Source organism: Dermochelys coriacea, chromosome 12, assembly GCF_009764565.3.
Source record: "Dermochelys coriacea isolate rDerCor1 chromosome 12, rDerCor1.pri.v4, whole genome shotgun sequence".
Taxonomy (NCBI): Eukaryota; Metazoa; Chordata; order Testudines; family Dermochelyidae; genus Dermochelys; species Dermochelys coriacea.
In genome coordinates, this window is record NC_050079.1 from 5,659,025 (window position 1) to 5,685,638 (window position 26,614).

Here is a 26,614-nt window from a genome sequence, read left to right on the forward strand (position 1 = left end):
TCGGGGATCAGTTCTCAACCCAAGGCTATTTGCTATTTTAATCGATTATTTAGAAGAAAATATACAATCATCGCTGATAAAGTGTGCAGATTACACAAACCTTGCGGGGATGGTAGATAATGATGAGGACAGGTCAGGAAGGACAGGTGTACACTAAAAACTTTTGCCGGAATAGAATTGTTGGTTAGCATGTGATTATTTTTTTTAACAACATTTCTATACATGGTGTAGACACAGTTATACTGGTCTAAAAGTGTTTTTGTCTCCACCGTTTATTTCACATAGGGAACAAGTATAAGCTATATCAGCAAATGCATTTTTTTGCTGGTATAAACTGCATCTGTGATAGGAGGGTTTGCCAGTATGGCTATACCTATAAACCTTTATACAGCATGATCTGGTTTGCTTAACTGGGTGCAATCAAACTATCTACATTTCCATACAGTCAAATGCAAAGTCCAACATGTAGGAACAAAGAATGCCGGCCATGCTTACAGGATGGGAGGCTGTGTCCTGGAAAGCAGTAGCTCTGAAAAGGACTTAGGGGTCATGGTGGAGACCAACCAAGCATGAACTCCCAGGGTGACGCTGTGGCTGAAAGGACTAATGTGATTCTTGGATGTATAAACGGAAATATCAAGCAGGAGTATTACGTATGTGTGTAGCACAGGTGAGACCACTACTGGAATATGGTGTCCAGTTCTGGAGTCCATATTTCAAGAAGGGTTCAGAAAAAGCTGCAAGAATAATTAGAGTACTGGAAACATGTTTTATAGGGAGAGGCTTAAGGCACTCGATCTATGAATCTTATCAAAAAGAAGATGAAGAGATGACGTGATCATGGTCTGTCAGTACTTACCTGGGGAGATTTCTGAAAGCAGGGGGCTCATTAATCTAGCAGATAAATGCAGAAGTGGCTGGAAGTTAAACTAGACAAACTCAAACTGGACATAAGGCACACAACAGTGAGGAGAATTAATCATTAGAACTACCTGCCAAGGAATATGGTGAATTCTTCATCCCTGAAAGCATTTCCATCAAAACTCATTGTCTTCCTGAGATGACCACAAATTCTTGGGCTTAATGCAGGAATTACAAGTTACATTTTTTTTTACCTTGTGTGATGCAAGAGGGACAACAAGGGGATCCCATGTGATCCCTTCTGCTCCTAAGATCTACGAATCTAGGAACTGTGGCCAGTTTTATATTTTGTAAAATAATATTGCATTTTAAGGTCTGGTTGACAAGTTTCTGTGTCAGATGTAAAGTTGGGCAATTATCCTAACAAGCGCTGTTTGTTCCAGAGGAATACTGTATTGTGTTTGGGTGATACTATGTATTTAGTGGTATAGCTCAAAATACAATCTCTGAAGTATAAAGGGATTTTTACAGTTCATGCAAAAAGTGTAAGTCAGATATTTGTGGTTGGAATTGTTGTACATATTTCACTCCCAAGAGGAGAAGGCGGGTGGTGGTGGTCGGGGACTCTCTCCTCCGGGGGACTGAGTCATCTATCTGCCGCCCTGACCGGGAAAACCGAGAAGTCTGCTGCTTGCCAGGGGCTAAGATTCGTGATGTGACGGAGAGACTGCCGAGACTCATCAAGCCCTCGGATCGCTACCCCTTCCTGCTTCTCCACGTGGGCACCAATGATACTGCCAAGAATGACCTTGAGCGGATCACTGCGGACTATGTGGCTCTGGGAAGAAGGATAAAGGAGTTGGAGGCGCAAGTGGTGTTCTCGTCCATCCTCCCCGTGGAAGGAAAAGGCCTGGGTAGGGACCGTCGAATCGTGGAGGTCAACGAATGGCTACGCAGGTGGTGTCGGAGAGAAGGCTTTGGATTCTTTGACCATGGGATGGTGTTCCATGAAGGAGGAGTGCTGGGCAGAGACGGGCTCCATCTTACGAAGAGAGGGAAGAACATCTTTGCCAGCAGGCTGGCTAACCTAGTGAGGAGGGCTTTAAACTAGGTTCACCGGGGGAAGGAGACCAAAGCCCTGAGGTAAGTGGGAAAGCGGGATACCGGGAGGAAGCACAGGCAGGAAGGTCTGTGAGGGGAGGGCTCCTGCCTCATACTGGGAATGAGGGGCGATCAACAGGTTATCTCAAGTGCTTATATACAAATGCACAAAGCCTTGGAAACAAGCAGGGAGAACTGGAGGTCCTGGTGATGTCAAGGAATTATGACGTGATTGGAATAACAGAGACTTGGTGGGATAACTCACATGACTGGAGTACAGTCATGGATGGTTATAAACTGTTCAGGAAGGACAGGCAGGGCAGAAAAGGTGGGGGAGTAGCACTGTATGTAAGGGAGCAGTATGACTGCTCAGAGCTCCGGTACGAAACTGTGGAAAAACCTGAGTGTCTCTGGATTAAGTTTAGAAGTGTGTGCAACAAGAGTGATGTCATGGTGGGAGTCTGCTATAGACCACCGGACCAGGGGGATGAGGTGGATGAGGCTTTCTTCCGGCAACTCACGGAAGCTACTAGATCGCATGCCCTGATTCTCATGGGTGACTTTAATTTTCCTGATATCTGCTGGGAGAGCAATACAGCGGTGCATAGACAATCCAGGAAGTTTTTGGAAAGCGTAGGGGACAATTTCCTGGTGCAAGTGCTAGGGGAGCCAACTAGGGGGAGCGCTTTTCTTGACCTGCTGCTCACAAACCGGGTAGAATTAGTGGGGGAAGCAAAAGTGGATGGGAATCTGGGAGGCAGTGACCATGAGTTGGTTGAGTTCAGGATCCTGACGCAGGGAAGAAAGGTAAGCAGCAGGATACGGACCCTGGACTTCAGGAAAGCAGACTTTGACTCCCTCAGGGAACAGATGGCCAGGATCCCCTGGGGGACTAACATGAAAGGGAAGGGAGTCCAGGAGAGCTGGCTGTATTTCAAGGAATCCCTGTTGAGGTTACAGGGACAAACCATCCCGATGAGTCGAAAGAATAGTAAATATGGCAGGCGACCAGCTTGGCTTAATGGTGAAATCCTAGCGGATCTTAAACATAAAAAAGAAGCTTACAAGAAGTGGAAGCTTGGACATATGACCAGGGAAGAGTATAAAAATATTGCTCGGGCATGTAGGAAAGATATCAGGAGGGCCAAATCGCACCTGGAGCTGCAGCTAGCAAGAGATGTCAAGAGTAACAAGAAGGGTTTCTTCAGGTATGTTGGCAACAAGAAGAAAGCCAAGGAAAGTGTGGGCCCCTTACTGAATGAGGGAGGCAAGCTAGTGACAGAGGATGTGGAAAAAGCTAATGTACTCAATGCTTTTTTTTGCCTCTGTTTTCACTAACAAGGTCAGCTCCCAGACTGCTGTGCTGGGCAACACAAAATGGGGAAGAGATGGCCAGCCCTCTGTAGAGATAGAGGTGGTTAGGGACTATTTAGAAAAGCTGGACGTGCACAAGTCCATGGGGCCGGACGAATTGCATCCGAGAGTGCTGAAGGAATTGGCGGCTGTGATTGCAGAGCCCTTGGCCATTATCTTTGAAAACTCGTGGCGAACGGGGGAAGTCCCGGATGACTGGAAAAAGGCTAATGTAGTGCCCATCTTTAAAAAAGGGAAGAAGGAGGATCCTGGGAACTACAGGCCGGTCAGCCTCACCTCAGTCCCTGGAAAAATCATGGAGCAGGTCCTCAAAGAATCAATCCTGAAGCACTTAGAGGAGAGGAAAGTGATCAGGAACAGTCAGCATGGATTCACCAAGGGAAGGTCATGCCTGACTAATCTAATCGCCTTTTATGATGAGATCACTGGTTCTGTGGATGAAGGGAAAGCAGTGGATGTATTGTTTCTTGACTTTAGCAAAGCTTTTGACACGGTCTCCCACAGCATTCTTGTCAGCAAGTTAAGGAAGTATGGGCTGGATGAATGCACTATAAGGTGGGTAGAAAGCTGGCTAGATTGTCGGGCTCAACGGGTAGTGATCAATGGCTCCATGTCTAGTTGGCAGCCGGTGTCAAGTGGAGTGCCCCAGGGGTCGGTCCTGGGGCCCGTTTTGTTCAATATCTTCATAAATGATCTGGAGGATGGTGTGGATTGCACTCTCAGCAAATTTGCGGATGATACTAAACTGGGAGGAGTGGTAGATACGCTGGAGGGGAGGGATAGGATACAGAAGGACCTAGACAAATTGGAGGATTGGGCCAAAAGAAATCTAATGAGGTTCAATAAGGATAAATGCAGGGTCCTGCACTTAGGATGGAAGAATCCAATGCACCGCTACAGACTAGGGACCGAATGGCTCGGCAGCAGTTCTGCGGAAAAGGACTTAGGGGTGACAGTGGACGAGAAGCTGGATATGAGTCAGCAGTGTGCCCTTGTTGCCAAGAAGGCCAATGGCATTTTGGGATGTATAAGTAGGGGCATAGCGAGCAGATCGAGGGACGTGATCGTTCCCCTCTATTCGACACTGGTGAGGCCTCATCTGGAGTACTGTGTCCAGTTTTGGGCCCCACACTACAGGAAGGATGTGGATAAATTGGAAAGAGTACAACGAAGGGCAACGAAAATGATTAGGGGTCTAGAGCACATGACTTATGAGGAGAGGCTGAGGGAGCTGGGATTGTTTAGTCTGCAGAAGAGAAGAATGAGGGGGGATTTGATAGCTGCTTTCAACTACCTGAAAGGGGGTTTCAAAGAGGATGGCTCTAGACTGTTCTCAATGGTAGCAGATGACAGAACGAGGAGTAATGGTCTCAAGTTGCAATGGGGGAGGTTTAGATTGGATATTAGGAAAAACTTTTTCACTAAGAGGGTGGTGAAACACTGGAATGCGTTACCTAGGGAGGTGGTAGAATCTCCTTCCTTAGAGGTTTTTAAGGTCAGGCTTGACAGAGCCCTAGCTGGGATGATTTAACTGGGACTTGGTCCTGCTTTGAGCAGGGGGTTGGACTAGATGACCTTCTGGGGTCCCTTCCAACCCTGATATTCTATGATTCTATGATTCTATGATTTGCAGTAGATCTTCTGCATTTCTTCTTTCCATTTCTGTGATTATTTTGGGTGGTAATATCCATAGATTTTCACCATTACTTTGGTGAAATTCTCCAGAATTGCCTGAAACACCATGCCCAGTTAGCAGGGTTTCTGGGAAAGGGTTACATGAGTCCTGCTGACTCACAGAGGCAGGTGACTCATTGCTCCATCTAGGAGATGGGTGTGGGTCAGTGGGGAGAGAGGATCTAGGGTGCGAGCTGAGCAGTTTTGATTGAGGGAAGAACTCTAGGAGCATCCCAGTCTGGGGAGAAGGTTGTATTGTTGTTAATTTCCGTGTTCATAAAACCAAACCTTGGGAAGGAGGTGGGTTTGGACTATGAGAGCAGGTTGGGAACAGCTCCTGTTCCCAAAGTGACTTCTCAAACTGGTGAAAGACCCTTATTTTGGGATTCCCTGTGGTTTTTAGTGTCTTTGTTATTTTGGGACGGATGTCAGCAACATGAACTCCATGCTAGGTAGGTTTTTGTGGTGGTCTACAATATACACACAAGCAGCCAGTGGCACAGACAAATGCCCATAGCGTATGAACGCAGGCACAGAGTATGAACTCCAAGACACACAACACATGAGGTATGAACAGAGGCAGCCACATGCAGACAGATGCACACGTGTTATAAACTCAGGCAGACAAATACACAAGCATATGGCAACAGTGCATAGCAGGCATAAGGGAACTGGAGAGACATCCACCAGGGACTCAAACACATAGGAACACAGATCCATGCACAAAAATATACAGGTGCACACAGTACGTAACGGGAAACATGCCTCTGCAAAGGCAGCCACAATACCCTACACACCTAGACATGTACACATAGCCAAGCACATGTGGTATGCACACCCACAGCCATGCGCACATGACAGGCACACGTTGCCACGCAAAGACATGTACACACAGTATGCACACACAAACCTGTACACACAGACATGCACATGTGGCATGCACACACAGCCACCCATGTGTGGTATGGTGGGCACACGCAGGCATGCACAAACAGCTATGCACACACAGTATGACACTGTGCATGGAGCAATTTACATTCACAAAGAGTGAAAAATGTCAAGAGCATTAGCTGCCTCCCCCTCCCCCCGACATCCTGAGTGTGTCTGCAGTAACACAATGAGCCCCGGAGGAGCTGTGAGTGGAATCACTGAAGGAAACTGCTAGCTGTGCTTCCTCTCTTCAGCCCAGCCCTGTCCTCTGAACCCTGCACACAGCGGCTGGAGCCATGGGCATGTCTGCAGAGCAGCAGGAGAACTCCAGCAGTCTCAGAGGTAATGAGAACTGCAGCTCCAGGGAGGGCAGCGGGGGTGCAGGGCTCACGCAGCCCATGCTGGGCCAGTCCCTCTGGGGACCAGTGTGACTCCCTGCACTGGGGTGACCGTGGTGAAGCCTGGCTCCAAGTCTAGGGGGGTTCTCAGTCATCTGTCCCTGGCCAGGATCCCTTCATAGCCAGAGTGGGGTAGGCTCTCCTGCCCCTTTGCAGTGAGGATGGGGGTAATCCCCTGCCCCTGGGGGGTGTACATCTCCCCTGCCTGCCATCTGGGCATGTTTAGGATTGCTGCCTCTGGCCTGCCCTTGGGAAGAAAGTGATGGAATGGGGCAGGGGGCTTATATGGCAAAACAGCTATTCCTACAGTGCAGTGTTGAGGCGTTAGGCCGGTGTTATTTAAATGTCCCAGGACTGGGGCTCCCCTGGGAAGTGATTCCACAGCCCGGCCAACCCCTCACTGGCAAGCAGCTTTCCTCAGTAGCCAGCCTGCATCCTCCCTTCCCATCATCCCTTTGCCCCTTATCACAGCCCCAATACACTGGGAATAACCCCTCTGCCTGCGGCACTCCCACCCAGCAGCAAGCTGCAGCAACTTCCACCTCATGTTAGCCGGTTTGTCCCAAAGCCCGTTCGCTTTCTCCACAAATCCATCTTTCCTCCTGCCCCCGGGCCCTTGGGCTGCCGTTCTCCCAGTCTCCTGGGCCTGGTGGTGCCCAGAACCCAGCCCTGGGGAGCCCTGCCCAGGCAGACGCGAGGCGTGGCCGCTGTGTCATAACTACTGACAATCCCAGGGGCTGCTACGCGGGGGGAGCTGCTGGCAAACGTGGGGGCATGGAAGTGAGGGGAGAGGCAGCACCGAGTTTGGGGAAGAACCTCAGCCAGCCCTTGGCACGCCCACGGCGTCGTCCGTGCCTGGCCAGGAGAGCAGCAGTGCTGACGGAGGGCAGGTGCCAGGCAGCGTCCCCAGGTGGGTCTGCACTGCTCCGCAGACCAGGGCAGTAGGCCCTGGGGAGGGCTGCTCTGGTTCACAGACCCAGTATGAGTCAGGCACACAGAACCAGGGTTGTTAGGAGACTGAAGAGACACCTGGGGCCACCTCCAACATCCATCTGGGCCGGTTCAGGGAACCCCATTTCACACCCCCACTGTATCTGGAGCTGGGGCAGCGTTCAGGGCACTCCTCATTCCTAGCTCAGCTGAGCTCCCCCTCCCCAGCACAGGTGCTCAGGGGAGAGGCTATACCCCGGCTGCTAGGAAGGCAGCGGTGGGCAATGCCCAGGGGAAGGGCAGGCTCCATGCCCAGTGAGTAGGACTGGACTGACCCCAAACTGCGGTGTTCCCTGCTTGGTCACTAAGTCCCTGCCAGCTGCGGCTGTAGCTTTCCTGCTGAGTCACTGCCTTGCTCGCAGGCCCCTATCAGCGGCTCCCAGGCAGCAAACCCATGGCATGGGGCACCTCCCCTCAAACTCCGTGCAGCCATCCCACTGGGAGCTCTGGGGCAGCCAGGAAAGGGGCAGCCTCGTGGGGCTGTGTGGAGTAGAGCCGTGCACACAGGCAGGCTGAGGGACACTTGACAACTCTGTCTGGCTGTCCCCGTGTGTATGTGTCCATCCCTTGGTCCCCATGTGTCTGTTCCCCATATCCCCTAGGGTGTGCCTGTCCACATGTGTGTCTGTCTGTCCCCATCCCTTACTGTGCATCTGGCTGTCCATATACTCACTTTTCTAGGATGTTATTAGGTCTCTCACCACAGTGGCAGCGAGCGCGCGTGTGTCCCCCCATCCTCACGTGTCTGCCTGTCTATCCCTGTCCCCATGTCCATGTGTGCGTGCAGGCATGTCTACAGTCACACCCTGCTTCGTGTGCCTCCATCCTGGGGAAGCAGCTGGAGTGGAAATACTCTTCCTGTCTGCGAAGGAGACGCTGCCTCCCATTTGTTTTCTTAACTGATAACATTGCCCCTAGATGAGGAATGGCCAGAAGTGGAGAAGGCGGAGAAGTTAGCAAGAGGAGCTGCTTTGAAATGGGCCTCGGCGGTGTTTTACCACCCGGACAAGCTGGAGGGTCTGGGACACTACCGGAGCCGGGAGGCCCAGCGGAACAGCTCGATCCAATCCCGGCTAAAGGTGGGTGCTCATTGCAGGGGCCCTAGGCCCGGAGAGGTTAGGCCTCCTGTGGCCTGAGATTCCTTGCCCCAGGGGAGCATATGCCATTTTCTAACACTTAGTCCATTCGAAACTGGAGCCATTTCAAAGCACGAAAACACATCAGGACCCTGCTCAGCTTTCCCAGAACCGAGCTCAGGGCTTTTTCTGGTTCTTGCAGGAAATTTGCCTTTAGACTGAGTAAGAGTGTGAGAAACTGTGGGCCTAAAGTCAGAGGCATTTTTGGAAGGAGCCGGGACTCTCCAGCTGGAACTACTCCAGCCGCACCCGGCAGGCTGCAGGGATAGCACTGAACTGGGGAAACGACCAGCACACACGCCTGCCCCAAATCACAATGAACACGACAGAGTAGAGGCCGAGGCCTTCTGATCACATGCCGCTTGCGCCCCCCTGCCCCAGCCCCAACTCCGCCCCCTCCCTGCCCCTATTGGACCCCTCCCCAAATCCGTACCCCGGCCACCTCTTCCCCCAGCACACCAGGTTCCCCCTCCTCCCCGGCTTGCCACGGAACAGCTGTTTCACGGCACAAGCGCTGGGAGGGGGAGAAGCAGGACCCAGTGGCGCGCTCAAAGGCAGAGGCAGAGGTGAGCTGCAGGGGGCGGGGAGCTGCCGGTGGGTGCTCAGCATCCACCCATTTTTCCCTGTGGGTGCTCCAGCCCCGGAGCATCCATGGAGTCGGCACCTGTGCAGGTGGCCAGAGACTTGTCTTACTGGCCTGTGAGCTCAACTTTTCAATGTGAAAAAAAAAAGGGGGAGGGGGGCTAACTGACCAATAAGCATCACTCCCACCACCAGCTCATCCCCAGAATGAATGGAGACCCAAGCTCCATTCCTGGGCCCGTGCCAGGCAGCGGGGGTCACAGCAGTTCCCGTACTGGGGCAGCGGGCGAGGGGGATGCCGAGCCACGGGAGCGTCTCTGGGGTGTGGAGCTGCTGTTCCTCGCTCTGCTCAGAGATGATCTTCCGGTTGGATGCAGAGCAGCCAGCTTGGACCGAGCTTGCCCCGGGGAAATCCTGGGCGTCTGTCTGTGTTCATAAAGGTGCTCTGGGCCCAAAGGGAGCGGAGATGGGGAGAGTAGCCGCTGGCTGTTGTCACAAGGCAGGGTGGGACAGGAGGGCGAGGGGGTGACCTGTCTGGCGGTGGAGAAGGAAGCAAGTGGTCTGTGGTCACTGTGGGACCTGAGCACTGAAGGGGGAGAAGGCGGCTCCCCACAGGAGTTTGTGGCCCAGAGCAGCAGCAGCCTCAGTGTGTGTGGGGTGCTCCCGGAGAGCCATTCCCACCTCCATTTCCATCTGTGCTGAATGGCCCGGTGGAGAATCTGTGCTCTGGTCAAACCAACCAACATAGGAGGGTCCTAGGGAGAGCGAGGCGGGGGCCTGTCCCCAGCTCATGTCTAAATCCCAGAAGCCTTGTGGAAGCGTGGGTATGGACCAGGGTGGATTTCTGGGTGCCGCCGTGGCCCCGGGGGAGTTTGCCGTGCTGTGGCTGAGACATGCACCTAATGATTAACATCTAAAGGGGACAGCCTGCTCCCTGGCCCCCCAATCATCATCCTCCCCACGCCTACACGTCTCCCCCACGGACATACCCCTCCCACGCAGTACCGCAGCCACCCACCCCTCCCCCAATATTACACCTACGCCCACCTGCCCCACCCCCAGTATTGCACCCGCCCTCTCCCCTGGTATCACTCCAGCCCACCCCCCCTCGGTATTACACCCTCCCCCCCTCCAATGGTATTACACTTCCTGTGCCAACCTGCCCCTCCCCCAGTATTTTAGTATCACCCCCAACCCCACCCACCCTCCCTGCTTTACCCACCCCTCCTCCAGTATTACCCCTGCACCCACCCACCCCCTCCCGGTATTGCACTGACCCTCTCTGTGCCAACCCACCCCTCCCCCAGTATTATGCCCACCGACCTCACACCCGCTGCCCCACCAGTATTACTCCCATGCTCCCCACACCCACATTATCCTCCCTCTACCAATTGGCATCAAGAAGTCTCTAGATCAGAGAGTAATTATGGGTTAGCAGGGGTCTGGAGGGTTGTATAGGGTGAGGTTAGAGGAGCGGCGGGGGTCTGGAGAGGCTGTGTACGGTGGGGTTGTGGGAGTGATGGGTCTGGAGGGGCTGTGTAGGGTGGGGCTGGGGGAGTGATGGATCTGCAAAGGCTGTGTAGGGGGGGTTAGGGGAGTGGGGGAGGGTCTCGAGGGGCTGTGTAGGGTGGGGTTAGGGAAGTGGGAGGGTCTGGAGGGGCTGTATGTAGGTGGGGCTGGGGGAGCATTGTGAGGGTGGGTAGGTTCTCCCCATACCTGTGGGGCTGGGCATTGCTCACCGTCCCTGCCCTCTGTGTTGCCAGTCGACCGTGCAGTCCCACCTGGAGGGGGTGAGCTCAGGGCTGGAGCAGCTGCGCTCGGCGGCTGGGGACATGCAGAGCGTGCGCCGGGACCTTTGCGCTGTGCGATGGCACCTGCTGGGCAGTGCCGAGGGCTTCCAGAGGCTGGCGCCGCTGCGGGCTGTGGTGACGGAGCACGCACAGATGGCTGCTGTCGTGCGGGCGCTGCCCCAGCTCTCCTCAGGTAAGGGGCACTGAGCCAGGCCTCAGCGTGCCCTGGTGTGTGCTACGGCTCCTGCACGGGGCGCTGGACCTGGCTGCCCTGCGGGCTTTGAGCCCCGCGGCTGGCTGAAGGAGCCAGGTCCCAGGGACGCTGTCAGGCAGGGGGCTGGAGGTAAGGCCCAGCCCTGCACCTAACTGCAGGAGCACCCGGCGTGGGTGGACGCTGCTCGCGCAGCTGCCTCACCGAGGGCATCCCCAGCCCCAAGATCCCAGGGCGCCGCAGAGTCACCCCATAACGGCGTTAGCCTGGCTATGCCCCCGTAACCACTTGGTCCGCAGCAGACGGACCCTGTTGGCTGGGAGAGGGGCGTGGGCACAGCGGGGGCCTGCCAGGGGCACACCCTGCTCCCACAGAGCCCCAGGCCATTAGGGAGCAGTCTGGGATCTTTTGGCCAAGCACGTCCTGGGAGCGCAGCTGCCTGTCTGGTGACAGTAGGACCCAGGCTTTCTAGCCAGGAGCTCCCTGCTCAGGGACTGCCAGTCCTGTCCTGTGCCCACCCCACCCTGGACAACGGGGTGAGCGGCTGCCGAGCGTGGTGCTGGGCACAGGCAGGCAGCTAACACTGCCTGTGGCGGGATGCAGGAGGAGGTTTCTAGGGGGCCTGCTCAGAAGGACTCTCTCCCCCTCGCCTGCGCTCAGTGTGGGAGCCCATGTTCCCAGTGCTGGGCCCTGCTGCTGTCCGGGCAGGGCAGCTGGGCTCTGGCTCCCGCAGGATCCAGGCTGTTGGATGTCTCCTCTCCACTCAGTACATGAGCTCCTTGCCCAGTCCCTCCATCTCCTCCACGGCCAGCAGCTCCTGGAGGCCCACGCCGGGCTCATGGCGCTGGAGCGCCTGCGGGACGACATCTCCTCCCAGCTGCACTGCAGCAGCAGCCTCCCGAATGACCAGGCCCTGGGCGTGGTGGAGTCCTTCTTCGGGGGCCTGCAGGAGCTGAGCGACGCACTGGCCCAGCAGTTGTGGCGCGTCGTGGGCGGCAGTGTGAGGCTGGTGCAGGAGGACCCAGCCCTCTTCGTCTCTGCCGTGCGGATCATCGAGAGAGAAGAGAGCGTCGATGATGCCCTACTGCTGGGACCCCGTGCCCACCGCGTCCCTGCCCCCGGGCGCCCCAAAGCTTGGAGGCAGCGGTTCTACCAGGTCATGCAGGAGACCATCGCTGCTGCCCACTTCAAGGCCGCTCATGGGGACGTGAAGGGCCCGGGACTGGGCCGGCACCTGGCTGCGCTGCAGAGCGACATCCTGGCGGAGCTGCGTGTGGTGAAAGACCTGATGGTGCAATGCTGCCCACCTCACTACGACATCCTCAGCATCTGCACCCGCATGTACCACCAGGGCCTCTCCGACCACCTGCAGGACATCCTCAGCAGGGACCTGGACAAACAAGAGATCTTCATGCTCCTCAGCTGGGTTCTGCATGTGTACTACAGGTCAGTGCCGAGCAGGGGCTGGGGGGAGCCCAGAGTGTGTGTGAGGAGCCCAGGGCTGGCATGGGGGGGTGCACTCACCCATGGGCATGTGGATGTTTGATTTGGAAGTCCAATTTGGAAGTCGTCCATCTGCCTGGAACACATGGTGTTATTCACTGGCTCCCCTTGTTCCTCCCCGCAGCCCAGAAATGATGGGTCACCCAGACCTTCTCCCCGAGGTGGACGTGTCTACTCTGGACCCCCTGGTGTCCCCAGAGGTGGTGGAGCAGATGGAGAGGAAATATGTGGTGAAAGTCAAGGTAAGTGAGCTAGGGAGGATGCGGTAGCAAGCATCGCATGCGGGGCTAGATTTACCCATTTCGGGGAAGGGGTGGTGAGGGCCCAGCAAAACCTGAGCATCAAGCCATGACAGTCTCTCTCTCTCTCACTCACACACACACACTGCTGTGTGCTGTGCTGGGTCCCTCCTCCCCTGTTCATTCACCTTCTGCCCCATGCCAAGCTCCCTGCAGTGGTAGGGCCAGGAAGAGCCCATTCCACTGCCCCCGGGGTCTGATGGAACAAGTGGACCAGGTGTGTTAATAGCCAGTATTAGACAAGGCTCGGGGTCTGGTACCCAGAGACCTCGGCCTGCTTGGTCCCATGGCAAACACAGCATTAACAGCCTTTGTAACCCTCGGTTAAAGATACAGACAAGAAGGAAAGGTGTAAAGATGGGAATAACTGTCCTTCCAGGGCAACGAGCAGAAGTTAGTAGAGACGGGCTGGAGCTGTTGCTGCTGCTGGTAAAGTCAAATCCTGTTTGCTAGAAGACAAAGCAAAACACACAAAAGGGGAGAGGACAGAACAGCAAAGAGAGAAAATGCAGCATCTGTCTCTGGTGCCGATTCTCACTGGTAGTCTCGCTGCGGGAGAAACACAGGCCCAGCCCATGGGCTGCTCAGCCACTCCGAGAGCTGGCAAGCTTGTACCAGCGTCAGGGCATTGCTTTTAACTGCCTCTCTGGTCCCGGGCTAACAGCAGTGTTGCAAAATATACAGTGTCAGCTGGCTAAGCCAGACTCTTATTGGACAGAAGGGAAAAGGAGAGAGGTAGGGAAGAGGAAAGACAAGAGGGAAGGAAAAGGACACCTTGAGGAAGGAGGTGACAAAGTCTCACCTCCCAGCTGGTGTTTGGGATTGATCGGGGTCCCTCTCTCTGGCCCGGTCAGGTCAGGACCTCTGGCACAATGATGTCACAATGGATCCCGGGGGCCCAGGAGACGGCAGGGGTGGCAGCCATGATGGTGAAGCCCGCTCCCTCCATTTCTTTCAGTTTGCCAGCTTCCCCCCAGCGTCTTCCTGAGGCCTCCAAGGGAGCATTGGGTGGAACAGCCCAGTCCCTCGTTATTTTGTCCACTAATTAGGTTTTGTTTCCGACAAGCCCATTTTGGTTAATTGATTACACGGGTCTCTTGTTTACCAGGCCTGAGCACGACACAGGCCTTGAGTCCTATAAGCCGGGCACTTGGGTTGCTTTTGCGCCTTTCCCCATCACCACAAGTTGTTACGGGTTCTTGTGACCCTTCAGGAGGGTTCTGTTCAGCTCCCACTTAAAGCAAATGTGGGGTTTCCTCAACAGCTCTCATTGCTGAGAGTTTTCCTCCTTAGCCTCCATCGTGGCCTCTTCCCCAGCTGCCCCCCTGCGGGCACAGCCCCTCTGTCACTGCAGCCAGGCCTTGCTCCTGGGCTGCTTCTCTGCCCTGCGCGCCCTGCCACCCCACAGCCTCACTCCCGAGGCTGGAGCGACTGAGGGGGAACAGAGACAAACGCTGCTGCCCCCTGAACCATGCCAGCTAACAAGCATGCCCCTGACCTTGCCCGCCCTGTGCCCGCTCCCTCAGCACCACGTCAGCGGGATGCCTTCCTTTCCCAGCACGTGGTGGTGCTGCCTGGAGAGACAGCCCTACCCGCCGGCCTGAGCCATCCTCTCATCTCTCCTGCTGTGTCCCATCCCCTGGCTTCCCGCATGGGCACAGTCCCCTGTGGTGGGAGATACTCTGGTGTTCCACTAGCAGGTGCTGGGGCATGCAGGGAGGCACATCAGTGAGCTCCGCTGGGTGTGTTGCCGGGAGGTTTGCGCCCTTCTACTTCAAATCCAGCTGGGTGCCCTATGGGCACTGACACCCAGACAACACTGGCTGTGAGGAGAGGCCCTGTGCCAGCCACCGTCTCTGGGCCCAGGCTGCTCCACGCTTCGCCTAGGGATGGCCTGGCCACCCTAGCTAGGTTTGCCAAGGCTGGGATCCCCTGGGCTGCCCTCCTGGCAGGCGGCTGACCTGCGCTGGCACGCCAGGCCTGGCTCACCACTCCCTAGAACCAGACAGGGAGGCCAATAGCTTTGAGTGAATGGCACTGGGAGCCAGTTCTTGGCCCCAGGCACGGGGGCTCTGCGGAAGCAGTGTAGGGAGTGTAGCTGGACATGGATCCTGCCTGGAGCTTTTCCTCTATCTCTGCAAACCAAGGTTTATAGGAAAGCAGATCAATTTGGGGGAATGGGGAATGGGCCATATCTCAGGAGCCCCTTGAGCAAATAATCTCAAATGTTCAGCCCTGCCCCTGACGGGTCAGCTCGGTCTGCAGCCCCATCCCACTGCGCACATGTGTTTGTAGAGCGGCTCGGCTGTAAACATAAGCCCCGCATTTGCAGGCTCAGCAGAAGGGCGGTCTGTGGCCACCCCGGGGCATTCAGAGCTGCTGCAGCGGGGCAGAGGCCTGGCGTCCTGTCTCACCTCTTTGTCCTCCCGTCGGGCAGGCCAGCGTGACTGAGTGGATGCGGCGCACGCTGGAGGTGGAGTTCAAGGAGTGGTTCAGAGAGGAGGAACCAGAAATGGATCATCTGGGCTTCTTCCAGTCGGCCCTGCCTGTCATTGTCATGCAGGTGGGTGGGGCAGGGTGGGGCTGGGAGTGCTCTGTGAGGGGGTTGGGCAGGACATGGGGCTGGGAGTGCTCTGTGAGGGGGTTGGGCATGGCATCGGGGCTGGGAGTGCTCTGTGAGGGGCAGGGCCAGGCAGGGCGGGACAGCTGGCAGTGCCCTGTGAGGGGGCAGAGGAGGGAAAGAGGGTTGGCCATGCCCTGTGAGGGGGCCAGGCAGGGTGGGGCAGGGGGCTAGGAGTGCTCTGTGAGGGGGTTGGCAGGGCATCGGGGCTGGGAGTGCCCTGTGAGGAGACAGGCCAGGCAGGGGGGCTGGGAGTGCCCTGTGAGGGGGCCGAGGAGGGCAGGGGGACTGGCAGTGCCCTGAGAGGAGCTGGGCAGGGCAGGGTGTGCTGCAGGCCCTGGTCATGGCTTCCCCCAGCCATCACCATTACCTGAGCGCTCTCAGCACGTCGGGCTTTCCGCCTGCAGAGCTGTTCTGTGCCTCGGGTCTGTATTGCTAGGGGTCACCTGGAACCCTGGGGCGCCTGCTTCTCCATCCATGCCCTAGACCCTGCACTGGGCTGGCCTGGTTCTGGGCTCCCCGGAGGACCTGCCTTTTCCCCCGTGCATGGAGGGGTCAGTCCTGCCGCTCCTGCAGTGATTGGGCTGGGGGTTCTCCCCTGCGGTAGCTGGGGTGTGCTGGGCTAGGGAGGTTGCCCTCACGGCTTCTCAGATCCCTGGAGGATCTGAGCAGCACCAACCTACCCTGCTCTGGGAGGGTCACGTGGGCTTGGGGGCAGTGCCAGTGTGGCCAGGTTGCCAAGGGAAGGTTACCAGAGCGCTGGCCACTCTGCCCTGGCAGCCTCTCCAAGTGCAAAGCCCCTGCGCTGCCCCACAGCCTGCTTTAGGGGCGGAGGGGAGCAGGGCAGCGAGTGAAGGCCCTGCACAGACACCCTGAGGCCTTCCCCCAAGACATTGCCATCTAGCTCAGGGCATGCTCCCGGGTCGCAGGGGGCAGCATAGGCACCAGGGAGCGGAAGGTGGAGAGACAGAGAGAAGCAAGAGCCAGGCTCCAAGGAGGGGTAAGATGGTGAGTGAACCTGGCCTGAGAGCATAGATGGCAGCTGTGGGGTCCAGAGCCACGTTCCCCGCTCCCCACCCCCTTGGCAGGGGCACATGCTGCTTAGCCTCACCCCTGAATGTACCATGACGGCTCCATCTCCCCTGGGCCCCGCTGACGCCAGGGGAGCCCACATCAGGTCCCTTGCCTGGCTCCCACCAGCTGTCCTCTGGCACTGGCACTGCTGGCAAATCCCCAAATCCCCTGCCTGGCAGTGGGGCAGCACAGGGGCGAGGCCTGCCAGCCCAGAGCTGGGGGCCAAGGCCCCCAGCCTCACTGAGCAAGCAGCGCCAGAGCCCCAGCCGGGGACGTGGGGGGAGCCTGCGGACAGGGCAGTGACCCCGCGTCCTGCTCTCCCTGCCCAGATGCTGGATGAGAACATCCGGGTGGCGTCCCTGGTCACGGGCTCTCTGCAGCAGAAGATTTACGCTATGGCTATGGACGAGCTGGAGGCCTTTCTGATCAGGTCAGTGATGTCCTTGGGGTGCCCCCCCCCGCTTCCTGAGGCCTGCCTTCCAGGACAGGATGGCAAAGGCTGGTGGAATCCCATGCCGCCCATCTCAGGGGGTATTGCTGCCTGTTGGAGCGTTGGGCCATTCCAGGGTCAGGCACTCAGGGGCCGGGACCCCCTTTGGATCCTATCCCCAGCTGATGATCCTCAATGAGCGCTCCTTTCCTGAGTACTCATCCCACGTCGCCCCAGCCTCGTGCCATGGCTCCTAAGGACCCTTCCCCTGGCTACCCCTCCGCAGCCCCTCGCCCTCCATGGGCCTTACAGCCCTGAGGGGGATTAGCCAGCTGTTAGGATCCCACCACCAGCTGTCTGCTCAGGCGCTGCTCTCACTGACCTCCTCCTACAGATGCTATGGGGGGCACAGCAGGGACGGCCAGGCTGCTGCATGGGAGAGGGTCAGGGGAGCCCTAGGTGTGCCTCATGGCATGCCCTGCCCCCTGCATGGGTGGGTGGGGCAGGGTGAGGCTGGGAATGAGGAAACGTGACCCATGAAGTAGCTAGATACGTGTGTCCCTGGCTCCCTGGGCTGCATCCTGCCGGGAGGCAGAGTTACCTGGTGACTGCTCAGCAGCACTTGCTCCAGCTGATGCAGGATCGGGGCCCTGTGCTCCAGCCTGCCCAGCACCCGCCCCCCTGAGCTGGGACGATCCGCACCAGTAGTTTCCAGACATCAGCACCACGGAGTCTGGAATGCCCAGGCTGAGCATGTGCCAAGCCGTGCAATGCCCAACGGGCGCCAGGGTGATCTGCCCAGCTGCTGGGCTCTGTGCAGGGCTCAGAACCCGTTTCAAAGCCTCGCCCACCCAGGGAAGCCCAGGCCTCCCAGAAGCTGCTGCCAGGGGCAGAGGGCTCCCATGGAGAGAGTCCCTGGTGCTCTTCAGCTCCAGGGCCAGTCCCCTCTCTGCCAGCCCTCAAGGTCCCATGTGCTGTGTCCTAGGCTGCGAGAGGCCCTGGGGGAGTGCAGGAAGGAGCACCAGAAGGACCGAGCCACACCCAAGCATTACATCTCCTACCTGCTGGCCGTGCTCAACAACAGCATGGCGCTGAGGTAACCTGGAAGGGGACTGGCAGCTCTTTCCCTACGACCCAAATCCGCTCCCCTCCCACTACTTCCCCAGAGCATATGGCCCCCACACTGGGCACAGACCCCACTCACTGCTACCCCAGAGCCCCTACTTCCAAGGACACGAGACCCATCATTTCCTCAGAGCCCCTGCACTCCCGTATTGGCTCTGACCCCTTCCCCAGAGCCTATATCCCCCCGATTAGGCCTGATTCCCTGCCCTTCACTCCCTGTTCCCCAGAGCTTTCCCCCACCCTTCCTCAGAGCCCATGTGTCCCTTCTCCCAGGATGTCTACCCCAGCTGACCATCTCTCAGCTCCTTCTTTCTCCTTCCAGCTCTTCCATCTCCACTTTGCACCCCGGCAGTGCATCTCTTGCCAAGCCTGCTGAAATCCCCTCTTCCCTGAAGACTGCGCTGGACCGAACCCAGAAGAAGGCCTGCTGGCTGCTCCTGGAGGAGCTGCTGCTGGATTTGCAGGTACACACGTCCAAGAGGGGCTGCAGGGCTCCTGGAGCCGGTAATAGCATAGGGCCAAGAACTGAGTCCCTGCAGGACCCTTCTGAGACACCCCGCTAGACGATGATTCCCCGTTTACAACTCCATTTGGATTTAGCCAGTTTTCAACCCGTTTAACTTGGGCCTTGTTAATTTCATATCATTCTAGTTTATTAATCAAAACCTTGTGCGCTACCAAGTCAAACGCCTTACTAAAGTCAAAGTATATTACGTCACCACCACTTCGTCAACCAAACGTGTAACCACCTCAACAAAAGAGATCATTAGCTTTGATAGGATCTATTTTCCATACGCCCATCTTGATTGGTATTAATTACGTTACCCTCCTTTCATTCTTTACCGAGGCCTGTATCAGCTGCTCTATTATCCCTCCTAGGAATTGATGTCAGACTATAGCTACCCAGGGCAGCCAGTTTACCCTTTTAAAAATGAGCACAGCTGTCGCTTTCTTCCAGTCTTCTGAATGTCCCCACTGCTCCAAATTTATTGAAAACCAACATTAATGTGTTGACCCACAGACCTGGCTAGGCTAGGCTACGCTGTGAGGAGAGGAACAGTCAACCAAGACAAAAGGGATCGTTTAAAATTTTTAGGACTTTATAAGGGAAAACTCCCATATTGTACCAGGAGCATAAATAATATCGACTGTTACAAAAACTTACTACTTATACCAATAAAGCACAGGTTACCCACCCATTAACCTCTGTGAGCTTATACACACTGTGCCGTTAGTACCAAATACATTGTTGTCAACAAGAACAAAAGCAATTTCTTACCAATAGACATGTCACTTCAGAGAAGAATCAGCTTTTCCTCTCCTTGGCTGTAAGGCCAGCTCCACTCTTGCTGTCCTGTTCTTTGCTTCTCTTTAGCTTAAAGTGCTCCTTAGAGTCGATAGTCCTGTGGCTGGGCCTCTTTCCATGGAGTTTATTCACAGGCGGGGTTTCCTTCCTCGGGGGCCCTCACTTGTCCATTAGGCACCTTTGAACTACATCCATCAACAGATGTTCAGACAGTCCCTCTCTCTGTTCACGCCCTTTAGGTGCCTTGTGGGTGGGCTTCTTGTTCACTGCTTCTCGGCTCTGTTTGCATGTAGCACAGCTTTCCCGTCAATCCCCTTTTCCGCCAGTTCCACTTCCTTTCGCTTTCCCTTGACAATCTTTCTCCCGTGTGTCTGGAGATTTTAACTCACAAACCTGCATCCCTGCTCCAATAGTGTCTGCTCACAAACCGGCATCCCTGCTCCAGTAGTGTCTGCTCACAGAACTAGCTCTATTTTTTTCTGATTCTTCTGACCTGAAACCTTTCCTTCTTTCCTCCTTCTCTCTTCCTAGTTCCCTGCTTTTGTTCTCCTGTTATTTGCTCACCTACCCTCCTACCCAGGTTCCAGTTCACCCGCTAGCTCAGCAGCTCAATTCTTCTCCTCCTCTAATAGCTTTTTCCAACTGACCCTTTGGATGGATTCCAAGCCCCCTCCCCAGCTTGAGCTGCCCTCTCCTTGGCTGTCTCTTTCCCCAGGACAGTATTCTGTCCTGCTGCACCACAGCTGCTAGGGCAGGGGTGAGGGTTACTACACTAGCAGGCTCCTCAGCCAGCTCTTTAAAACTCTTGGATTCAAGTTATCCAGACCTGCTGATTTAAAAATACCTGTCTTTAGTAGCTGCTGTTTAACATCCCACTGAGATACTAGTGGAATGGGAGCGAGCAGATCTGGATGGGCTTGTAGCCTCCGCCTGACATCCTGTGTGTGCTGTGTATGTTTCAGCCCCTGTCCGTGCAGCTGCCATCCCGCAAATGGCTGACTGGGGCCCAGCTGGTGAACAGCATGTGTGAGGTGATCGACAAGTACATGAGAGACTTCTCCCATGTCAGGAAACCCATCTTCACGGTACATGGCTTGCTCCCCTTGGGCGGGGGCATGCTGTGCCCTGGGAAGGGGCATGGTGCCGAGCATGCCCCCTGCACACTGGGGAGCTCCAGGAGGCATGGTGCCTCCCACTGGGACTGCACCCTCTGCATTGGCCCTGTGCCTGTTGGTGGGGTGGGAATAACAGGGGTGGGAGCAGGGCCTTTGGGACCCGGGGAGGCTGACGGGGAGGAGCTGGCCTTTTGGGGGGTCAGAGCAGTTGGATCTGAGGTTTTCAGACTGGAACTGCCCCTCTGTGGGGACCGGATGAGGTAGAACATTCCTGCGTCCTGGCTACTTTCCAAGGAGCAGGTGACACTGCAGGCAGCAGCTCTCTGCAGGCAGGAGCAGCAGTGGCACAAGGGGTGGCCCCCAAGGGATGGGATGGGGAGCCAGCCCTGCCCCCCGCCCTCAGACCCTGCCCCCCACTGGCATGGGTAACAGAGGGAGCACAGCCCAGCCACGGGGAAGAGAGCAGGGCTGAAGAGTGAGAGCAAGGGGGCTGGGGGGAGCAGGGCGGGGCTGGAGCAAGGAGGGGAGAAAGCGGGGGCAGGGGGCAGCACTGGAATAACTCGCCCCAGCTGTTCCTTCCTGGCCACAGCTCTCCCCCACCCCCAGCCTCCCCAAACGCAGGCGTGGATGCTGTCCATAACCTTCGGGAGGCCTGCTGGGCTCCTGGGCTATCCCAGCGGATGGCGCGTCGCACCTGCCTTGGGGAGAGGCGAGGTGGGGGGAGTCAGATTTTTAGTGGACTAGCTTCTGGACATGAGAGAGACGAGCTTTCGAGCTCCCCAGGGCTCTTCAGCTTTGGGAGACAGCTCGGTTCACTGCCAGGAGACGCCCCCAGTGCTCAGCCGCCCATTCCCTTCCCGAATCACACCCCAGTGCTGTCGGTGCCACCCCCGGGGGGACCTACACAAGCCTTTCCCCTCCTGCCGGGATCACCCTGCGGATTCTTGCCTCCTCCCGTAGACCACCTAGACCATGTAGCCCTTCCACTCCCCCCGGAGCCGGCCCACCCGTCCTTGTCACACTCCCTCCAGTCTGCCCGCGGAGATGCCTAGGATGGAGCATGCTGCTGAAGGTGCTGCCGAGCGGTGCCAGGGGCTGCAGTGGCTCCCTGCCCTGGGTTGCCATGTTGCCCTGCAGGAATCCCACTCGCTCCACATTATTCTCCTGTCTGGTTGCTGCTGGTTATGGTTGCCCCAGGTCTCCCCGCTCCCCCTCACGTCGCCACAGCGAATGGCTTTGTGTCTCACTGTCTTCTGATCTCCTCTCCTGCCGGGGTCTAGTTCCTGCTGGCCGAGAGCGAGCACCTGGTCATGAATCACTACGTGCGGGCGCTCATGGAGAAGAAGATGGTGTGCCGGAGTGCTGAGGAGCGGAGCCAGCTCTCCACCCGACTGCTCCAGGACGCCGTCCAGCTGAGGGAGCTTTTCCACAACCTGGTGAGAGAAGCTGCATCCCAAGAGATGCGAGGTCAGGCTTGCGGGTCGGTATTGCCAGTGGGTGGTCACGGCGGCCGGCTGAGGTGGAGTCAGACGGAAATGTTTCAGTCACACAGGGGGCAAGGGAGAGGGAATTATCTGCTCCCCCCCGCCCCCCTGTGCAATTCATAGTCATTCACGCTGGCAATGGGTGATTATGGGGCCAGGGAAAGCGTGTGAGAACAACTCTTGCCTGGTGGGTCTAGGACGGGGTGGGCAAACTATGGCCTGTGGGCTGGATCTGGCCCACTATCCATTTTAATCCGGCCATCGAGCTCCCACTAGAGAGCAGGGTCTGGGTCTTGCCCTGCTCTGGCACTCCAGCCAGGGAGCAGGGTTGTGGTCCACTTCGTGTGGCTCCCGGAAACAGCAGCATGGCCCCCCTCTGGCTCCTGCACCTAGGAGCAGCCAAGGGGCTCCGCTCTGCTGCCCCAAGCGCTGCCCCCACATCTTCCATTGGCTGGGAATCACAGCCAATGGGAGCTGCAGGAGTGGCACCTGCAGATGGGGCAGCGCGCAGAGCTGTCCGTCTGCACCTCCGCATAGGAGCCAGAGAACAGACATGCCGCTGCTTCCAGGAGCCACTTGAGATAAGCGCTGCCCGGAGCCTCCCCCCACACCCCAACCCCCTGCCCCAGCTCTGATCCCCCTCCTGCCCTCCAAACCCCTCGATCCCAGGCTGGAGCACCCTCCTGCACCCCAAATCTCTCATCCCCAGCCCTACCCCCAGCCAGAGCTCTCACCTCCCCATGCCCCAAACCACCCCCCAGCCCTGATCCCTGTCCCGCCCTGCAAACCCCTTGGTCCCAGCCCCGAGCACACTTCTGCACCCCCAAACCCCTCATCTCCAGCCCCACCCCCAGCCGGAACCTGCACCCCTTCCTGCACTGCAATCCCCTGCCCCAGCCCTGATTCCCCTCCTGCCCTCCGAACCCCTCGGTCCCAGTCCGGAACACCTTCCTACACCCCAAACTCCTCAAATACACAAAGTAACGCAGCTTCAGCAGGAGAGCTTGAGACAGCCCTGCTCCAGACTATCCCATAGCCCACTGGATAGGGCACTCCTGCAACCTGGTAGACACCAGTTCAAACCCCTCCTGGGGGAACTGAAACTGGATCTCCCGTGTGCTAGGGGAGCATGCTACCCACTGGGCTTAAGCTGATAGGGTGGCCTCCGGCTACCTCCTCCTCCGGCTGTTTTGTGACGCGAGTCCTCCTTTCTTTTGTCTTTTATCAAAATGCCCGAAATCAAAACCAGTTTTTCTCGTCGGGTCGAAACGCTGCCTTTTGACATACCTGGAACCTTTCGATTGGTTCGGTTCGGTCGAAACTCTTCGGTGTCCATGACACAGATTCATGAATCCAAAGCGACCTTGTTCGGCAGCTAACCGTTTTGGAGGCGTTGACTCACCTTGCCCCTCTTAACGCCAGGCTGAGCCAAGCGCTGGCTGCGGGAGGTTGGATCACCCCTCTCTTAGGCCTGGGAGGGTCAGGCATGGGCACATCAGCCCAGAGGGCTCTATGTGGCCCAAGCATGGAGGACACACACTGAGCTGCACCAATGGGCGTTGGGCCTGGTTGCTGAGCGTGTCTGGTGAGTTCTCTCCAGCCAGTGCTGCGGGCCAGCATGCCAGCACACTGCTGCCGAACGGCTCCCTGGGGCAGTGCTTTGTGTCTGGCCAGCGCCTAATGTGCCCTGTGCTGGCTGGTTCCTTCCTGTAGGGCCTGGCTGAGAGCGAGCAGACCCTTGAGGTGATATTCGCCCTCCAGGAGCTCATCCGCCTCCAAGACCCGGCCTTGCTCAGCCTGGAGGTCCTGGGATTTATGACGAAATACCCCGATATCAGGTAGCAAACCCAGCGCGGCGAGAAAGGCCCATGACACGGGGGCGGCCATGGGACGGTCCTGCCCTGCCAGTAGGGGGAGCTGCCTTCACACAGGCTGTCTCCAGTGTAAGCCTGAACCCCCACCCCATGGCACACATCTGGAGCACCTGTCCAGTGGTATTCGCAATCCTGTATCGCATCCCCGATAGCCACAGGGGCAGGGCCCTTAGGCACTGGCACTGGCCGCTCCACCCGGGCTCACCTGTGGGCAGCACAGAGAAGAGAGTCATCAAGTCAGAGCGGCACAGACTGGCAGAGAACTGCCCTGGCTCCTGGGGAGGTTGTTTCCCCTTGGCTGAGCCCAGCCCAGCCCAGGGGCCCATTGTTTGATGGTTTTCACAAGAGTTTTGTTTTATTTCCAAATGTTGAACTTTTGGGCTTCCCACCCCCTTTTGTTGATTTTGGCCACGGAGCGAAATAAATCAATGACTGATGGCCAGGGAGGGGCGGAGGTGGAGCCCACCCTCTTGCTCCTTGTGCTACACTCTGACTTTTCCAGCGACAGGGAGGTTTGAAAACTCCCAGCACAGCAGAACAAAAAATGGAGGGAAAAAGAAGAAAAGAAAAGACATTTCCCTGAAGAGTCCCCACTCTCGCTTTCATTCGCTTGTGCTCAGGGGCCACAGGGCTGAAAGGAGAGAAACAAAATGGCCAACATTCGATATTCAAAATCAGCCCAAACCAGGACATATGGAAGAAAGATAAAGGGGTTTTTTGCTTTTGAAAAAAGTCTATTATTTAGTGACAAATGGTTGAGCTTTGGTTTGTGGCTTTGCTGGCCGGGCACTCAGTCTGCCACAGCACAAAAGATGAAGAACGAGGAACGCAGCCGCATGACTAGGGCCTTACCAAATTCATGGTCCATTTTGGTAAATCTCATGGTCATAGCATTTAGAACTCTTGAATTGCATGGTTTGAGATATTGAAACAGTAAATTTCACAGTGTTTGTAACCATGGGTGTCCGGACCCAAAAGAGGGTCACGTGGGGGGTTGCAAGGCAAGTGTGTGTGTGTGTGGGGGGGGTTGCAGTATTGCCCCCTTTCTTCTGTGCTGCCTTCAGAACTGGGCAGCTGGAGCGTGGCAGCTGCTGGCCAGGAGCCCAGCTCTGAAGGCAGCACCATTGCCAGCAGCAGCAGAGAAGTAAGGTGGCAATACCAGAGCCCCCCTACAATCAGGGCCTGATTTACACCTTATGCACCCCTAGGCACACCATCTTCAGTGCCCTGCCCACCCCCCCCCACCCGCCTACATTGACCTTCATGCTTTCCATAAAAAAGGAAACTTTTAAACCACTTTTAACTTCTAGGCACTCCTAGAATGCTGGTGGCCCTAGGCACCTGCGTACTGTGCCTACCTGGAAATCCGGCCCTGCCTACAATGGCCAGATTTTATGGTCCATGACACGTTTTTCACGGCCGTGAATTTTGTAGGTCCCTGCACAGGACACCTGCAGGAAACAGACGATGCTGTGGTGTTCTCCCCTCAGTGCAGTGCGCTTCACTCCAGGCTCTGCAGCGTGCTGCCAGTCACTCCAGGGGGACCTCAGTGTGAGGCGCAGGCCCCCCTGGGCTCGAGAGGAGATCCCACGTGTGAGCAGAATGGGTGAGCCCCGAGAGCCGAGAAGGTAGCAAGAGGTAAAGGATTCAGTGTCTCAGTCTCTGGTTTCCTGTTCCCCACAGCGATGAGCACGTCTCTATCCTGCTGGATCTGCGGGGCGATGTCTCCAAGGAGGTCCGGAACGTGGTGCTGGAAATGATGGCGCAGAATCCTCAGTCCCTGCCCGAAAACTACCAGCCCATCTTCAGCAACATCCTGGTCCCGGCTCCGGAGCTTCCCTTCTGCCTTCGCAAGGGCAAGTGTGCCTGAGACTGTCTGCAGTCTGCCCTGGCCAGCAGTGTCTCCGAATGACGGACCTGAGAGGCCCTGGGCAGGACTGGGCAGAGGCCCCGTCTGGGCTCCGGAGAGGGGCAGGGAAAGCCTGAGCATCAGTCCTGCTATGCAGGGAGGAGACGGGAGGCTTCCGCATCCAGTTCCCACTGGCTGACACCTTGGCACCTGCTTTGCTGTCCCAGGGAGCCCTCAGCTCCCTGAGCCCCCTGCCACCTAACCCTGGATGGGTTAAACCACCAGATTCAGGTCTCTGGGCCTCTGCTCTGTGCTGCTTCCCAGCTGCCCCCTCTGCTCAGCCCTCCCAGCGTATGTGCAGCCCAGAGCCTGCAGAGGGGACAGGCCAACCAAGGCAGGCAAGTGTGGTAGCATCACATGGTGGGATCACTCCAGTGATCGGCCAGGAGCAGAAAGGGAATTTCCCCAGGATTCCTTCCCCAGGTCCAGCCGCAAGCACCTCCTCCCTTCCCTTCCCCTCCCCACTTCCATGCTCAGGGCAATCTGTTACCAAGCGGTGCCAGAGGCCAGCTAAGAGCACGGCCTGAAAGGGTCTGACTGGGCTGGGCAGAATTCAGTTATCGGTTCATCATTTTGATGGATAACAGTGATGTTTAAGCATTTTTTTATTTTGATCTATTTAAATGTTCACAGCTGCAGAAAATGAGGGAGGAGTCAGACAATGGAGGGTCAGATAATGGAGGCATCAGACAATAATTATTTAGTGACAGAGGACGTTGAGATTCCCCAAATTAAAGTTTTAATGCAGTTATAACATGAACTGTCAACATCCCATGTCAGAATATACACAGTAAAGACCCTTTGATCAAACTCAAAGAAGAACTTCAA

General features: G+C 56.6%; 1 protein-coding gene across 5 annotated transcripts; it reads left to right on the forward strand.

The window, feature by feature from the left end:
• Positions 1-4,985: 4,985 nt before the first annotated feature.
• On the forward strand, positions 4,986-26,614 carry EXOC3L1 (exocyst complex component 3 like 1). 5 transcript variants are annotated; one of them, XM_038368494.2, is made up of 13 exons: positions 4,988-6,282; positions 8,247-8,407; positions 10,810-11,029; positions 11,815-12,493; positions 12,675-12,792; positions 15,287-15,412; positions 16,873-16,973; positions 17,959-18,069; positions 18,421-18,562; positions 20,367-20,489; positions 21,800-21,955; positions 23,717-23,841; positions 25,561-26,614. In XM_038368494.2, exons 1-13 carry the CDS (start codon positions 6,237-6,239, stop codon positions 25,745-25,747), a joined length of 2,295 nt encoding a protein of 764 aa, XP_038224422.1. In that variant the 5' UTR covers positions 4,988-6,236; the 3' UTR covers positions 25,748-26,614. The 5 variants fall into 5 exon arrangements, with proteins under 5 accessions (XP_038224425.1, XP_038224422.1, XP_038224421.1 ...); XM_038368493.2 differs by lacking the exon at positions 4,988-6,282 and adding an exon at positions 7,098-7,248; XM_043494894.1 differs by lacking the exon at positions 4,988-6,282 and adding an exon at positions 7,741-7,880.

Bases quoted from the DNA above. Each gene is read 5' to 3' on its own strand.
- EXOC3L1 (XM_038368493.2), top strand. From the start codon at position 7,113: ATGGAAGTGAGGGGAGAGGCAGCACCGAGTTTGGGGAAGAACCTCAGC. The intron at 8,408-10,809 runs GTGGGTGCTCAT...CTGTGTTGCCAG, and splicing joins CGATCCAATCCCGGCTAAAG to TCGACCGTGCAGTCCCACCT. The intron at 16,974-17,958 runs GTCAGTGATGTC...GCTGTGTCCTAG, and splicing joins CTGGAGGCCTTTCTGATCAG to GCTGCGAGAGGCCCTGGGGG.